Raw genomic sequence first — 15,542 nt, 5'->3', positions numbered from 1 at the left:
AGCAGACAAATACATCTCAGTAGAAGTTGCCTCCCCTGGTTGGACACAATCATGCAAATTTGTATTAAAGAGCCCTCTCGCCATGAGACCAAGAGTGCCTCTGTCTATAATCATCGTGTTTTCAGCACCGCTGGCAACTGCCAGTTTATTTTCATTTCTTACTGGTGGGAACCTGTTGCATTCAGATGGGCATGAAGAACGCCAGGGAGGTGCATACACAGCAAGATGTGGGGATGCGCTGCGCTTCTGAGCCACAGAGACCAAAATCTCTTGTGGGTGAGCCTCTCCTAGGGGCTAAAGCAACAAGTGAGGGTAGATGATGTTCATGCTTCTCCAAATAGCTCTCCCAACGCACCTGAAACCTGCCAGAAATCTGTGGCTATCTAGAATTTCTTTAAAAAAAGAACGAGGAGTACTTGTGGCACCTTAGAGACTAAGCCATTTATTTGAGCGTAAGCTTTCGTGGGCTAAAATCCACTTCATCGGATGCATGCAGTGGAAAATACAGTAGGAAGATATATATACACACAGAGAACATGAAAAAATGGGTGTTGCCATACCAGCTATAACGAGAGTAATCAGTTAAGGTGGGCTATTATCAGCAAGAGAAGAAAAACTTTTGTAGTGATAATCTGGATGGCCCTTTTCCAACAGTTGACAAGAAGGTGTGAGTAACAGTGTGTGTGGGGGAAATTAGCATGGGGAATAGGTTTTACTTTGTGTAATGACCCATCCACTCCCAGTCTTTATTCAAGCCTAATTTAATGGTGTCAAGTTTGCAAATTAATTCCAGTTCTGCAGTCTCTCGTTGGAGTCTGTTTTTGAAGTTTTTTTGTTGGAGTATTGCGACTTTGAGGTCTGTAATTGAGTGACCAGGGAGGTTGAAGTGTTCTCCGACTGGTTTCCTGTCCTATGGCCACCTAGGATTGAATGGAGAAAACGGGGAGAAATGAGCAGAGCTTTTCCACACCACAAGTAACCCATATTTCTAGAGCTAGTCAGTCCTGAGCTATCCATCCCCCACAGCTCTGCTAATGTCCTTCAATCTCAACCCCAGCTACTGATACCCCTCAATCCCCACCCGCACCAGGGGTGTAAACAATGCTTTTTTTTTGGGGGGGGGAGCTTCTGCTCCAAACTCAGTGTTTCCTTTATTAGTGCAATCTCTAGATTAGGGGGGATGAAAGTCCCCCTAACACTGCAGTTGTCTACACCCAGGCCCCCTGCTAGTCCAGCTGTCTTTCGAGTAACTAATTCTGCCAAACTGTGCTGTGGTTGGATGTGCCTCCCCTCCCCCAGCCTGGACCCCCTCAGCCCTTCCCCCAAACTAGACCCCAGCTCAGGCCCCCTCCCCCAGCCTGGACCCCACCCCAGCCCCCTTCCCCTAGCCTAGACCCACCCCCCAGCTCAGCCCCCCCTCCCCCAGCCTGGACCCCACCCCAGCCCCCTTCCCCTAGCCTAGACCCACCCCCCAGCTCAGCCCCCCTCCCCCAGCCTGGACCCCCCTTCAGCCTGGACCCCCTCATTCCTTCCCCCAGCCTGCACCCCACCACCTCTGCCTCCCCCAGACTGGACTCCCCCCAGCCCAACCCCCTCACTCCCTTGCTTCATGCCCTCTCGACCTCTCATTGGAGGAGCTGAGGGCGGGGAGGGCGCTGATTGGCCAGCAGGGCTGGCATTCTCCGGCCCAGTCCCCGGCCCCGGCCCCCCCCCCTCCTCAGCTGGGCCGTTGAGGGGCGGGGAAGTGGCGGGAAAAGCTGTGGTGAGGGGGGAGGGGCGCTGGGAGCCCCGATCCAGCCCCATCTCTGGGGGGGAGCCCCTCTACAGGGCCCCTACTGGGAAGCTTGATATCATAGAGGGGCCCACATATATATGGGAGCCCCAATACTGCCCCCCAGTTCTATATGGGCCCCCCTGGGAGCCCCAATATAGGCCCCCCAGTTCTATATGGAATCCCCCTGGTGAGCCCTGATATTGGGTCCTCATCCATCTATGGGGGATCCTCTCCCCATGGGCTCCTCACCCCCCTATGGGGTCTCCCCCACTGTGAGCCTGGCTACAGCTGTCCCATGTGGGGGTCCTCTTCCCTAGGGGCTCCTCACACCTGTTCATTGGGGATCCCCCCAGCCTTGCTATAGGGCACCGCATGCTCCTATGGGGGTATAGGAGCCCCTTCACCCATAGGAGGGAACAAAACAAAACACCCCACCTTACAGAATTAAATAAAATTAGAGGGGTTTTTATATATATAAATATACAGCGGCTTAACGCTTACCATCAGTATTCAGACTCAGTGGGAATTCTTTTAGGACCTTTTTGAGCATGAGAAAATCTTTGATCAATTTATTTTTTTAAAAAGCAAATATTAAGAGTCACAGTACTGCCAACCCCCCCAAATCCAACCCCAAATCCTAAAAAAAATCATGAGATTGGTTTAAAAATACTGAATAGACAAATAAATGTGGGTTTCTGATTATTTGCTGTCTTTAGGGGGTCATGATTTCAAGCATTTTTCCTCAACCACAAGACCTAGGAATGACTTCTTTCAGTTTTTTGTTTTTAATGAAAACTGAGATGCTCACATGATCCCAGGAGCTGGGGCTTTAAGAAAAACAGCTAATATCCTCAGAGCAGGGAATCCAGAAGTCAGGTTTTTCCCAGTAAAACTTAGCTAGTTATATAAAGGAGGGAGGGTGTGGAGCGGAATTGTAATGACTGGTCAACAGCTAGCATCCTGCAACATTTCAGCTTAGTAAATGATGTGAATTTAACAATCGTATACTTACCTCTCCTTTTCAAAATTAATTTCCTATAGAGTTTTGAAGAACTTGGTTGAGGTCAGACAAGGTTACACTTTCAAATCCAGCTAACCAGTGTAGGTTCTAGGTGCTTTATTATTAATTATTATTATTATAGTAATTGCTAGAACCTCTTGCCTGGGGATAGTGTTAGATGCTGTACATACACCCATAACAAAAAGACATTCATTATCCCGCAGAATTTACAATCTAGGTAAATACAATTGACTTATAGAGCTAGAAAGCTAAAAATGTTTCTAGATGGATGTAATTTCATAGTCCTCTACAGAGGTTAGAGTAGCTGTGTCTTTATTTTTATATATATATCCTCAGTGTTTTAACAGTTTTTCTTACAATAAATATCAGTTTAGCAAATTTTGTCCTAAAATACATCTAATAAAATACAGATTATTTCAAACTCTCCAAGCGAAATCAAGTCATAGATAAAAATAGCGTATTTTGTCCAGCTGTCTTGGGAGTAACTCCAGTGAAATTATATCAGTGTAAAACTAGTGTAGAAGAGAAACAGACTCAATGTTAGAGCTGGTCAGGAAATGGATTTCCCATCCTATGACAAATTTTGAGCGTTTGACTTTTTTCCTGGTTCCAAACAGGGACGAACAGCCAAAATCTCAAAATTTTTCATAAACTGAAACACTGAAAAAAATCATTTGGGGTAAACTGAAATATTTCCTTTCCATTAATTCAATCTGTCGTGTTTCAGTTTTGACCTTTTTTATTTTAAAAATATAAAATAACATACATTTTTAAACAAAAAGTAGTTTTGAACTGAAAATTCCAAATGTTTAATTATGAACATGTCAAAAACGGCTCTTTTGATATTGTTCAAAATTTTCTTTTTCAAAACAAAAAATTAATCGAAACTGACATGGTCCCATGGGAAGATTCAGTTAGGAAGAATCAGCATTTTCCACACCCCCGCCCCAAGAAACATCATCAAAAGTTCCCATCAAGCTCTACTGAATATGTTTAAAACTCTCAGTTTGCTTTAGTAGCTCATGCAGGTCAGTGATTTTGAGCCTGTTATTCTTATTAATTATATGTGTTACTTTAGAGACTAGAGGCTGCACCAAGATCAGGGCCCCATTTTGCTAAGTGTTGTACAAATACTTTGTAAGAGACAGTCCCTGCCCTGGAGAGCTCCTACTCTAAATAGACAAGGCAGAAGGGTCACACAGCAAATTAGTGGCAGAGCCAAGGGCTAGAATAAGTCCCAATTCAGTGCCTGATCCATGCAGCCTCCTGAACAATCTCTCTATTTTTTAAAGGTTACGATGTCTAATCAGGAATGTGAAAGTCCAGAGCCAGAAGATGAGCAGGCTAAACCGGACAGCCCGTTCTTTGATGATGTAGAAAGACGTGAATTACATAGTGAGAGCCTGTCCAGGTGAGGAGTTTTGCACAGACTTCTAAGATTTGCTGAGAGCCAGAGAAAGGGGAGAAAATGCTGTGCCTTGTGCCATGAATATGCCAACAGAAACTTCCCAAAGGAGAAATGTGTTCTTAATAAATATATAGTTGGGAATGCCCTGGTTGTTCATGTTAATTGTAGCAATTTCCCAGCCTGTATTCAGCCTAGGTTTTCTAATTAATATAATTGGGTATGGACAATGTGTCTAATTGCATTCTTAAGTTAAAAAGTTAGTTTGGAGGCAGTGTTTCCCAATGGATAGTGCACTGGAATGGCACTCAGGAGACCTAGGTTCAATTGCTGGCTCTGCCACTAGTTTGCTGGGTGACTTTGGGCAAGTAAAGGCCCGTGCCTCAGCTTCCCCATCTGTAAAATGAGAGTAATGATACTGACCAATTTTGTAAAGTGCTTTGAGATCTCCTGATGCAAAGTGCTGTCTAATTAATGACTCCCACATTCTCTGTGTTAGGCACAGGCAGAATCACTCATTTTAAGTCCTATAAAGTGGTTCCCAGGACAGCTACTGCTTTTAAAGAGGTGGTGACGGCCAGTGCATTTACGGCTACTCTAAACGCAGGCTTTGGACCAATGGAATGCTTTCAGTGAGGGGTATGATTAGATATTAGTTTAGTATAGTTACATTGGGATACCCCTAGTGTATGGATGCAATGACATGCTACACTGAAAAAAAAAGACAGTCAGATGAGTTATAACCATATTGGTTTAATTTTCCCGAGACGAGCCCTACATGAAGCTAACAGTATCCACACTACAGGGTTGTACTGCTGCACCTCCGGGCTTGAAGTGGATTCCACTCTATACAGGGTTTACAGTTTGGTTCAATGACTCACAGCACCTCCACTATACAAATTGTTCCATCCCCCCTGTACTGGTTTGAAACTGATACAAAAGCTGTGTGTAGACAAGCCCTTGGATGGGAGCAGTTAGTCTTTCAATTCCTTTCTATGGGACTTAAATGGCTCCCAGCCCCTGACCCTTTTAGTGTATTTATTTAGAACCCAGATCTCGTGACTCCCAGTGCAGTGCCCCATCCACTGGACCACACCGCCTCTCTTGCAGTAGGTGCGTACATACAGTGCACGCAGGTGGAGTGTATACAAAGCCACCTGGCATGTAGGTTGTTTACTGGTACTTCTGTACAAGAGGACAGAGCTAATCAACAGCAGGTGTCTCTGGCTTTTAATTCCATCAATGAGCTGCTTCACCTTGGCAGATGGCTTGGTTTATTTAGACCCATTTCCTCCACGCCTCCTCAGGACCAAATGCCAACACAAGGCAAGGTTAAGAAACACTGACGTAGGAGTGCCGGCCAATAGCATCAGGAGTTGAGCGGGGATCCTGATCAGTAGTGTGTAATGTGCTAATGCAATAATGTACCCAGCAGGCCGATCCTAAGCACACTGCCTTCCATGGCAAGGGTACTGGTTTAGAACCTGAGGGTGCTCATCATGTGGGTCATTTCCCCCCCCATCAAATGGAATTAACTGTCAATTTTGCTAGCACTGCAGAAGTAGTTTCACAAACAAGTCAGCCAACAGGGACTCTGTATTTCCTTTATAAAATAGAATTAGCCAACACAGGAGCTGTCAAGTTTATGATGAATGGATTCTGGTTAATAAGCTGCTTTCATTATTGAATAAACAAATGTAAAGAACTAAAATTCCCACATGAGAGAAATTAACAAAATAGCTGGCAGCAGTTTTCTCTGGCATCTGATTTTGCTGGATAACTTTGGCTCTAGTCTTTGTAATTTTTCTTCATGTATTGAATTGTGAGGGTAGTTTTGTACAGCTGCAGCCTTTTTACATGCACAAAGGCACCAGGGGAGGATCTGACCTTCTATGTTTGGTTTTAAAATGCTCCCTTTCTTTAGGAATGACAGCAAGGGAAAGGATGGGAAGTTTACTTTTTCCACAGAGCAGGTAAACTTCCCCCCTTGCTTCAGATATGTCAGTTACTCTTATCTGGAAACAAAGCAGATGCTTTCACAATGAGTCCTCAAACTCCCCTGAGTTTTGGCCTTTGAGTGTAACTTGGGGTACAGAGGAATACAACACATGCTCATTTATTTCAATTTAAATGCAGGAAGGAATCGCCCAGCACATCATTGCTCTGCCCCACTGCAGATGGGCCCGTAGCAGCATTGGACGGCAAGTCATCCAATTATTTCGCAGCCCTGGATTCAAACATTGAAAATCTGCAGAGAAGAACGCAGCAGCTGATTGAGAAGATCAACGAGAACCGGAAGAAAGACCACACTGTCATGAGCAATTTCAGAGAGAGCCTCATGCTGAAGGTGAAGTGGATATTGAGATGGCTACATACAAGGGCTCGAGGGTGGAAGCCAAAGGATGGAAGAGAAGTTAGCTAGTTTGGTGAAAGAGGCGGCGCTTTAATGCTGAGCAAAGGAGAGAGAGAGAGAGAGAGAGAGAGTGTGTGTGTGCATGGGGGGGTATCATAGGGATGGATTGCCCCCTTCCATGATATAAACCCCATGTCATTCCAGCACGGAGGTAGGGTTTGCCCTGGGCTGGAACAGGCAACTGGACCCAGCATAGATCCCAGGGGATTGGCCTGAGACCAAAGACTTCTGCAGGAAAGGCCTGTGCTTCCAATTGCATCCCTCCTCTCACACACACCCTGGAGTTTCCCTAGAAGGCCCTCCCAAGCAAGAGGTGTACTAGGGCCTCTCCTCAGAGGGATACATCACACAGCACGGTGGTAGCGCGGTGGGAAGGTAATACAGCCCAGAACGGTGTTGTCTATTCCTTTTGAACTTCACTGGGTGCAGCATTCTCCAACCCCCACCCCTCCTCCAATAGTCATGCTTCCCCCCCACCCCCCCAGGACAACCGGGCCGAGGGGAGGGATGCTGAGCCCTCCATTCTCATGGGAGTGGGAAAAGCTGTGTGAGGAAGGTCCTCTTCTCACATGGGTCTTCTTCCCAGGGACCCATACTGGGTTATGGAATCATTTCCCCAAGGAAAGTGGGGGGAGTTTCACTGTATAAAGCATTTAAAAGTAGATTGGACAGAACAAAAGAGGGGAACAGCAGCTAGACTCTACTTGAAAGGAGATGGACCCTGTCAGTCTCCATGTTCTCTAATTCTCTGCTATGTTACAGCAAATCAGTAGAGCGCTTGTTTTCAATGTAAAACCACTTTACTTGCCAACAGAAGTGAAATCCCAATATCACGCCTCAGAGACACTAACTTGAATCGCTGCGAAATGCAGCAACCCGTTTCATCCGCCTCGCTAATCTCCTCTCCACCCTGACCGCACACACAACATTCAAGATTGTGCATCCACAGAATGTTTATTTCATGTATTTTAATCATGTTATTCTAACTGCATCAGTCACAGATCACCAGTCTGAGTGTCCTCCATGTCTCTGAGGCATTAAATCAGATGCTTTGAAGCATATTTTATGTAAATGTAGAGAAAAGTAATGCAACAGCGGGGAGCTTTCCATTATAAAATCAGACAGAGACTCTAACGTTTCAGAGTGGTAGCCGTGTTAGTCTGTATCAGCAAAAAGAACGAGGAGTACTTGTGGCACCTGAGAGACTAACACATTTATTTGGGCATAAGCTTCCGTGGGCTAAAACCCACTTCATCGGATGCATGCAGTGGAAATTACAGTAGGAAGAGATATATACAAAGAGAACATGAAAAAAAGGGTGTTGCCATTCCAATTATAACGAGACTAATCAATTAAGGTGGGATATTATCAGCAGAAGAAAAAAAACTTTTGTAGTGATAATCAGGATGGCCCATTTCAAACAGTTGAAAACAGTGGGGGGAAAATTAGCATGGGGAAATAGTTTTTACTTTGTGTAATGACCCATCCACTCACAGTCTTTATTCAAGCTAATTTAATGGTGTCCCGTTTGCACATTAATTCCAGTTCTGCAGTTTCTCACTGGAGTCTGTTTTTGAAGTTTTTTTGTTGGGGAATTGTGACTTTTAGGTCTGTAATTGAATGACCAGGGAGGTTGAAGTGTTCTCCGACTGTTTTTCTAATGTTATAATTCTTGACATCTGATTTGTGTCCATTTATTCTTTTGCGTAGAGACTGTCCGGTTTGGCCACTGTACATGGCAGAGGAGCATTGCTGGCACATGATGGCATATATCACATTGGTAGATGTGCAGGTGATCGAGCCTCTGATGGTGTGGCTGATGTGATTAGGTCCTATGATGGTGTCCCTTGAATAGATATGTGAACAGAGTTGGCAACGGGCTTTGTTGCAAGGATAGGTTCCTGGGTTAGTGTTTTTGGTGTGTGGTTAGAATAGAATCATAGAATACCAGAGTTGGAAGGGACCTCAGGAGGTCATCTAGTCCAAACCCCTGCTCAAAGCAGGACCAATCCCCAGACAGATTTTTACCCCAGTTCCCCTAAATGGCCCCTTCAAGGATTGAACTCACAACCCTAGGTTTAGCAGGCCAATAGCACTTGGATTGCTGGTGAGTATTTGCTTCAGGTTGGGGGGCCGTCTGTAAGCGAGGACTGGCCTGTCTCCCACAATCTGTGAGAGTGAAGGATCGTCCGTCAGGATAGGTTGTAGATCCTTGATGATGTGCTGGAGAGGTTTTAGTTGGGGGCTGAAGGTGACGGCTAGTGGCGTTCTGTTACTTTCTTTGTTGGGCCTGTCCTGGAGTAGCTGATTTCTGGGTATTCTTCTGGCTCTGTCAATTGGTTTCTTCACTTCAGCAAGCGGGTACTGTAGTTTTAAGAACGCTTGATAGAGATCGTGTAGGTGTTTTGTCTCTGTCCAAGGGATAGGAGCAAATGTGCTTGTATCTTAGAGCTTGGCTGTAGACAATGGATCATGTGATGTGGTCTGGATGAAAGCTGGAGGCATGCAGGTAAATATAGCGGTCAGTAGGTTTCCGGTATAGGGTGGTGTTTATGTGACCATCGCTTATTAGCACTGTAGTGTCCAGGAAGTGGATCTCCTGTGTGGACTGGTCCAGGCTGAGGTTGATGGTGGGATGGAAATTGTTGAAATCATGGTGGAATTCCTCAAAGGCTTCTTTTCCATGGGTCCAGATGATGAAGATGTCATCAATGTACCGCAAGTAGAGTAGGGGCATTAGGGGACGAGAGCCGAGGAAGCGTTGTTCTAAGTCAGTCATAAAAATGTTGGCATACTGTGGGGCCATGCAGGTACCCATAGCAGTGCTGCTGACTTGAAGGTATACATTGTTCCCAAATGTCAAATAGTTGTGGGTGAGGACAAAGTCACAAAGTTCAGCCACCGGGTTTGCCGTGACACTAACGTGTAATATATATAAGAACGCCTGGCTCTTATCTAGCACTTTTCATTCATAGATCTCAAAGCACCTTACAAATGGTCAGAATCATTGTAAAATGGGGAAACCGAGGCACAGGTCAACATGACTTGTCCATGCTCACCCAGCAGGCCTGTGGAAGAGCTGGGAATAGAACCCAGGCTTCTCAAGTGCTATATGAGAGTGAGATATTTATTAATTATTATTATTATTAAGAGAGGTAGTGTGGCTTATAGGATACCCTACTGGACTAGGACCCAGGAGACCAAGGTTATATTCGTGGCTCTGCAATTGGCCTGCTGGGTGACCTTGGACAAGTGACTTCACCTCTTTGTGCCTCAAGGTCCCCATGGGGATAATGGTACTGACCTCCTTTGTGAAGTACTTTGAGATCTACTGATAAAAACTAGGGATTATTATGCAAATGGAATAACAAACCAAAGCTTCATTTTATGCCAGTGCCTTCAAAGCATGGAGCTAAGTTAAGAGGAAAGTAAGTTGAATTCTTTACCACCTTCTGATCGCTGTTGTCGAACGCACTCCAACAGGCCATAAAGCTTCCACTTGCATCTCCAACAGACGCAGAAACCAACACGCCTCCCATTTCACACAGGCACTCGCAAAACCTTCATCATGGCCTCTCCCAGCAGCAGCTCAGCACATCTGACTGTCCCGCATTCCATGCATTTGGGAAGTTATTTCCACCTTACCATTGCTGAGGCTGCCATTAAAGCTTTGGGCCAGATTTTCAAAAGTATTTAGGAGCCCTAAAAATGCAGCTTGGGGCTTTTGAAAAATCACACTAGCCACCTAACTCCTGGGCAAGTTGGGAATAGAACCCAGGGGTCCTGAATTGCGGTCCAATGCCCTGGTCTCTGGAGCACATGGCCTCTAGTAAGCCAGAATCCTCCTGTATGTCCCATGAAGATCCCACTCCTGCATTCAGATCCATGCAGGCAGATCCTCATGGAGTTGCATTGAAGTGCTGCATGGACCAGCTGCAGGGCTGGGGTCTGCATAGGAAATTGCCAGCCTGGCCCAGGCTAGCAGTCCCTTGAGTCAGTATCCTGGCTCTCACACAGCCAACTCCACATGCTTTCAGAAGATGGTGCAAGAAGCCTGCAAGAAGCATTTACATTTATGCAGAGATCAGTTTTAGTCCATTCTGTCTAAAACTCATGAAAAAAAGTCACACTTAGGGCAAGACTCAGACCCATCCCAACATGAAATCAACAGTAGTTGCATCCTGTTACTCTGGGAGTAGGGGGACAATGCAACCCTTAATATTCAAGCCATCAGCCTCTGGTCCATTTTAATTCCTAAGGCCTGTCTTTCCTTGCACTCCAAAAGGTTTCGAGTTTGGCGGAGAAGCTGGAGGAAATGATGTTTCTCATTTACGATCGCCATAACAAGCAAATGCAGGATAAGCTCCAAGAGCTCTCCGAGATAATGGAGAGGATCAGCCAGATCCAAACGGAGCTCAGACAAGTCTGCCACACTGTGGAGGCAGCTTATAAAGACTTGTGCGTGCAGCCAGAGGTGTGAGAACACTAGGAAGAAGGGCCAGCTGGAATCAAAAGCCCAAATGAACCACTCAAACCATTGTGTAGCTACTATTCTGATGCAAAAGGAAAAACAAGACTACAGGTCAGATAAGGGCCTCTTTTTCTATTCCTGTTGCAGTTTGTTTGATTGTTAAAGTTATTTTAAAAACTCCTGAACTTTCAAGCTCTGATAGTATCCTAAAGGGCATGAGAGCCAGACAGGTTAAAAAACACGCCTGGTAAGATTCAGTCTTTATAAAAGTGGGAATAGGTGAGATGTAATTAAAGTCTACGGAAGATACAAAAGGATTATGCAGTGGCCAGTGGCTCTTGTCAAACTTCCGCACCCTGCTGCTTTTGAAATGTCTTTCTTCCAGCGTGCCAGGGGGAGATTGTTGTCGCTAACTGTCTCATAGCACTGTTTATTGTAAAAGGCATTTTATAAAGATCACATGAATGTTACATTCCACTTTGTTGGTTTATCAATACAGACACTCCCTGACTTACGCAATTGTTCTGTTCCGGAAAGCCTTGCATAACCCAAATTTTACATAAGTTGGAAACGTATATTGTGCAAGCATAAAAAAACCAAACAATTACAACAAAAATATTACATTTACCTTAATCCTATTATTATCCTGGCACGCTGAAGGCTCCATTTTGGTGGCGGATGACAATGGGCTTAATTTGTAGATGAGGAAGGAGAGGAGGAGACAGGCATTACATCATCGGGGTCGTCAGAGGGGGCTTTGGAGGTGGAAGGCGGTGGAGATGTGGACATTGCAGGCCTTTCAACCTTCCTTACAAACTTATCGAGAGATGACTGGATAGTGGCCTTTTTCTTCTCTTCATATATCTGTCTATAACAGGCCAGCGTTTCGTCAATGCCTCTGTTCACTTTCAAGAATCGTGAGGAGTTGGGGTCCATCTTCTCAAACCTTGCCATTGCAGAGTCAATCTCACGAAATGCAAGTGCCATCTCCTTAGTGTTGAAGTGTCGTGGCTCTTCTACTTCTTCAACTTCATCCTCCGCTTCAGTCTGCTCTTTTACTTTTGCTGCTTCTAATTCCATGAGATCCTCATTTGATAATTCAGCTCCATGGGATTCGATAAACTCATCCACATCGCCAACATCAACCTCCAGCTCAAGCTGCTCGGCAAGCTTCACAATTTCATCTGCCACCTCCTCATATGTTTTGTCTTTTTCGAAACCTTTAAAGCTGCGTACGAACTGTGGGCATGCTTTCTTCCATACGGCATTCAAACAAACCTGGGTAACCTCTGCCCAGGCCTTAGCAATGTTTATGATGGCTTGGTAAATGTTATATGAGTTCCAAAAATCACGTAAAGTCTTGCCAGTCTCTCTGTCAGTTGCTTCTACTGCCTGTGCAAATGTTCTTCGTAGATAATAGGCTTTAAAATTAGCAATGACCCCCTGATCCATGGGCTGTAGGATCGAAGTCTTGTTAGGAGGCAGAAACACGACTTTTACATTAGGGTGAAAGTCATCTAAATGTGCGGGATGTCCAGGAGCATTATCGACGATAAGCATAATCTTGAACGGGATGTCGTTTTCTCTGCAGAATTTTTCCACTTCGGGGATAAACAAATTTATAAACCAGTCTTCGAAAAGTGCCGTTGTGATCCAAGCCTTTCCATTTGAACGGAAATGAACTGGAAGGGTAGCCTTGCTAATGCCTTTAAACGCACGGGGATTTTCTGAATGATAAACAAGCAACGGTTTCAATTTGCAATCTCCAGCTGCATTAGCCCCAAGCAAAAGCGTTAGCCTATCTTTCGCAGCCTTAAACCCTGGCATCGTCTTTTCCTCTTTTGAAATGTATGTTCTGTCTGGCATTTTTTTCCAAAATAATCCAGTTTCGTCGACGTTAAAGATTTGCTGTGCTGTATAACCACCTTCTTCTATAAGTTTTCGTAACACTTCGGGATACTTTTCAGCTGCTTTTGTGTCAGCACTAGCAGCCTCACCACTCACGTTTACATTGTGAAAATTTGCACGTTGTTTAAATCTATTAAACCACCCGTGACTAGCCACAAACTTTGCGTTAGGGTCACTGTATTTTCCCTTTACGTCTTCGAAAATACTTTTAGCCTTCGCTTGAATAATCATTAGGCTAAGCGGCACACATTTTTGAATCTGATCGTCCATCCATATTGTTAATAACTTTTCCATTTCATAGATAGCGCCAGAACGCTGCTTCGTTATGACTGTTGATTTTAAAGGAGCTGAGCCTTTCACGTGCTCTTTTATGCGTGCACTATCATTCAAAATACTTTTCACTGTTGAGGTAGCCAAATCGAGTTCACGAGCAATTGACGACAGGCTTTGTCCGCCTTCATACTTTTTCACTATTTTCATTTTCTGCTCTAAATCAATCTTCTTTCTCTTACGAACTGGTCCTGCACGCTTGCCATCACTTGGTTGCTTTCCAGGCATGATTTGAATGAAATAACAGGGTGAAATAACATAAATCCAGTATCACTGAAATAACACGAGACTGAGAGGCTGTGAGAGCGCAAAGCCTTCCCTTGTAGGAGATGCTGTATTCCTCTGCACACCGCACTACAGTACTTTGCATTCCCGTACGTTACGCAATATTTTCTGCAACTCGAACATTTTATTTATGCCTTATGGAACTTTTTGCATAAGGTTGAATTTGCGTAAGTCAGGTCTTGCGTAACGTCGGTAGCTGTAAACGTCTCCTTCAGTGACTTGCCTGTTCGTTATTTCCAACCGCTATCTGTGCTGATATGAAAAACACAATGGGATTTAAAGCAAAAATATAAGATTCTGTCCCTCAGTTTCTTTACAGGAGAACAGAGTTTCAGCTGCTGTTCCTGATAAACCCTTATTATTCTCAAAAGGAGAGAACAAAAAGACCACTTACGCAGGGGCTGAAAACAGAACCTGTTCTGCTACCCATCAGACCTACAAGCACCCTGGTCTACACTACATTTACTTAGATCAACTTACCCTGGTGTCTTCACCGTGGTGAATCGACTGCTGCTGCTCCCCGGTCAACTTCTCCCGGAGGTGGAGTACAGGAGTCGACAGGAGAGCGCTCGGGGATCGATTTATCACGTCTAGACTAGACGCGATAAATCGACCCCTGCTGGATCGATCGCTACCCGCCGATCCGGAGGGTAGTGTAGACATGGGGGGGGGGGGGAAGAGGAGGAGGGGAAGGGATGGGTAGTAGCACAGCACTTTCTGTCCTGAGAAGCCACTTTCCCCCGTGAGTCACAGCTAGCATATCAGAAAACTTGCAAGTTCGGTTTATATATTGTTCCAGTTTCCCAATGCTGGACACAGCTATTTTATAACTCCTGGGGCAGCCCCAATTGTCTTAGCACATGTAGGTGAGCTGGGACTTTTTGCCACAGTCATGGGACCTGAAATGGTGTGGTGGTGAAGGGTCGTTGCAGGTGGATCAATCCAGAGATACCCCCCTGGCTGTTAAAGAGTTTTCGAGCAAGGATGGCTCAGCTGTCTAATCCCCTTAATACAGGCACATCTCCGACTCTTGGTCCAATTTCTATTTCATATAATGAACAGTACAGGCCAGATTGTCAAGAGTTGGGTGTTGAGCACTTCGAAAAAAAATCTGGAGCTACATGTAGTCATAGGCCATGGCAGTTGCCTGTATGAACCTTTGCTTTCTTGTAACCTATTTGCCAGGGATCAAGAGCTCAACCACCTGCCTCGGTTAGGATTGAGTTTGGCTCCAGCCGTTCAGCAAGCTGGACACAGCTGGCAGATAGACTACAGTACAATTCTGGTATTGAACAGACTGGTTCTAGTGCAGGGCTGGAGCGTGCACTGAAAACTCAACCACCAGCACATCACTAGAGCTAGGGCAGCTATTCTGCGTAGGTTCTTATACCACCCCATCACTGTCATACCTGAGCACTTGAGCCTAACACCTCGGTAAAACAGTCAGGCCCGAGGGCCAGAAGTTTCAAGAGAATTCAGCATCCACCATCGGGCCCAGAACACTAGAAGAGCTCAGGGCATCAGGCGTTGACATCTCTCAAAAATCTGGCTCCGATTGTGGGGTACAAGCACTTGAACAATCTGGCCCTGGTGTCTGGAAAAATGTTCCCCGACGGGAGTCAAGTTGGGCACCCAGACCTCCCATGACTACATCTCATATACACAACCTGAGGGACACATTTCCAATCCTTCTGTTCTGATGACTGTGGGAGCATTATGGTGAGTTACTGAACATCTTGGTCTGTGCTCAGCCACTCTGCACCTGCTCAGACTTCACCGCTCACTCCCAAGACCTACAATCTGAGAGGTCACAACACTCTTCCCGAGTCAAGACAGTTACCTTTGAGTGAAGGGATGTGAAATTTGAACGCAGCCGTTTGCTGATCATTTTCTTCTGTTTTGCAATGGCCAGGGAAACCAGCCACCGAATGTTAA

General features: G+C 45.2%; 2 protein-coding genes across 6 annotated transcripts; one reads left to right on the top strand and one right to left on the bottom strand.

Annotated features, from left to right (window-relative positions):
- Nucleotides 1-422: 422 nt before the first annotated feature.
- LOC101935681 (tigger transposable element-derived protein 1-like) lies at nt 423-15,490 on the bottom strand. 5 transcript variants are annotated; one of them, XR_010594338.1, is made up of 4 exons: nt 14,088-15,490; nt 11,713-13,859; nt 2,276-2,312; nt 423-920 (listed from the first exon to the last, which is right to left on the bottom strand). XR_010594338.1 is itself a non-coding variant. In XM_065575583.1 (2 exons), the coding sequence occupies exon 2, from the start codon at nt 13,548-13,550 to the stop codon at nt 11,775-11,777; it is 1,776 nt and encodes a 591-aa protein (XP_065431655.1). In that variant the 5' UTR covers nt 13,551-13,859; nt 14,088-15,490; the 3' UTR covers nt 11,514-11,774. The 5 variants fall into 5 exon arrangements, 2 of the variants coding, with proteins under 2 accessions (XP_065431655.1, XP_042700375.2); XR_010594337.1 differs by lacking the exon at nt 2,276-2,312; XR_010594339.1 differs by lacking the exons at nt 423-920; nt 2,276-2,312 and adding an exon at nt 7,802-10,667.
- Nucleotides 1,571-11,554, top strand: SYCE2 (synaptonemal complex central element protein 2). Its single transcript, XM_024101264.3, has 3 exons — nt 1,571-4,206; nt 6,337-6,547; nt 10,899-11,554. The coding sequence occupies exons 1-3, from the start codon at nt 4,052-4,054 to the stop codon at nt 11,091-11,093; spliced, it is 561 nt and encodes a 186-aa protein (XP_023957032.1). The 5' UTR covers nt 1,571-4,051; the 3' UTR covers nt 11,094-11,554.
- Nucleotides 15,491-15,542: the final 52 nt, after the last annotated feature.

Source organism: Chrysemys picta, chromosome 22, assembly GCF_011386835.1.
Source record: "Chrysemys picta bellii isolate R12L10 chromosome 22, ASM1138683v2, whole genome shotgun sequence".
Taxonomy (NCBI): domain Eukaryota; kingdom Metazoa; phylum Chordata; order Testudines; family Emydidae; genus Chrysemys; species Chrysemys picta.
Note: the sequence above shows the minus strand (reverse complement) of the source record. Positions and strands in the feature narration are given on the sequence as shown.

Excerpts from the sequence above, each read along its gene's own strand:
- SYCE2 (XM_024101264.3), top strand. The coding sequence starts at position 4,052 with ATGCAGCCTCCTGAACAATCTCTCTATTTTTTAAAGGTTACGATGTCT. Across the intron at positions 4,207-6,336 it reads CATAGTGAGAGCCTGTCCAG|GAAGGAATCGCCCAGCACAT; the intron begins GTGAGGAGTTTT and ends ATTTAAATGCAG. Across the intron at positions 6,548-10,898 it reads GAGAGAGCCTCATGCTGAAG|GTTTCGAGTTTGGCGGAGAA; the intron begins GTGAAGTGGATA and ends GCACTCCAAAAG.
- LOC101935681 (XM_065575583.1), bottom strand. The coding sequence starts at position 13,550 with ATGCCTGGAAAGCAACCAAGTGATGGCAAGCGTGCAGGACCAGTTCGT.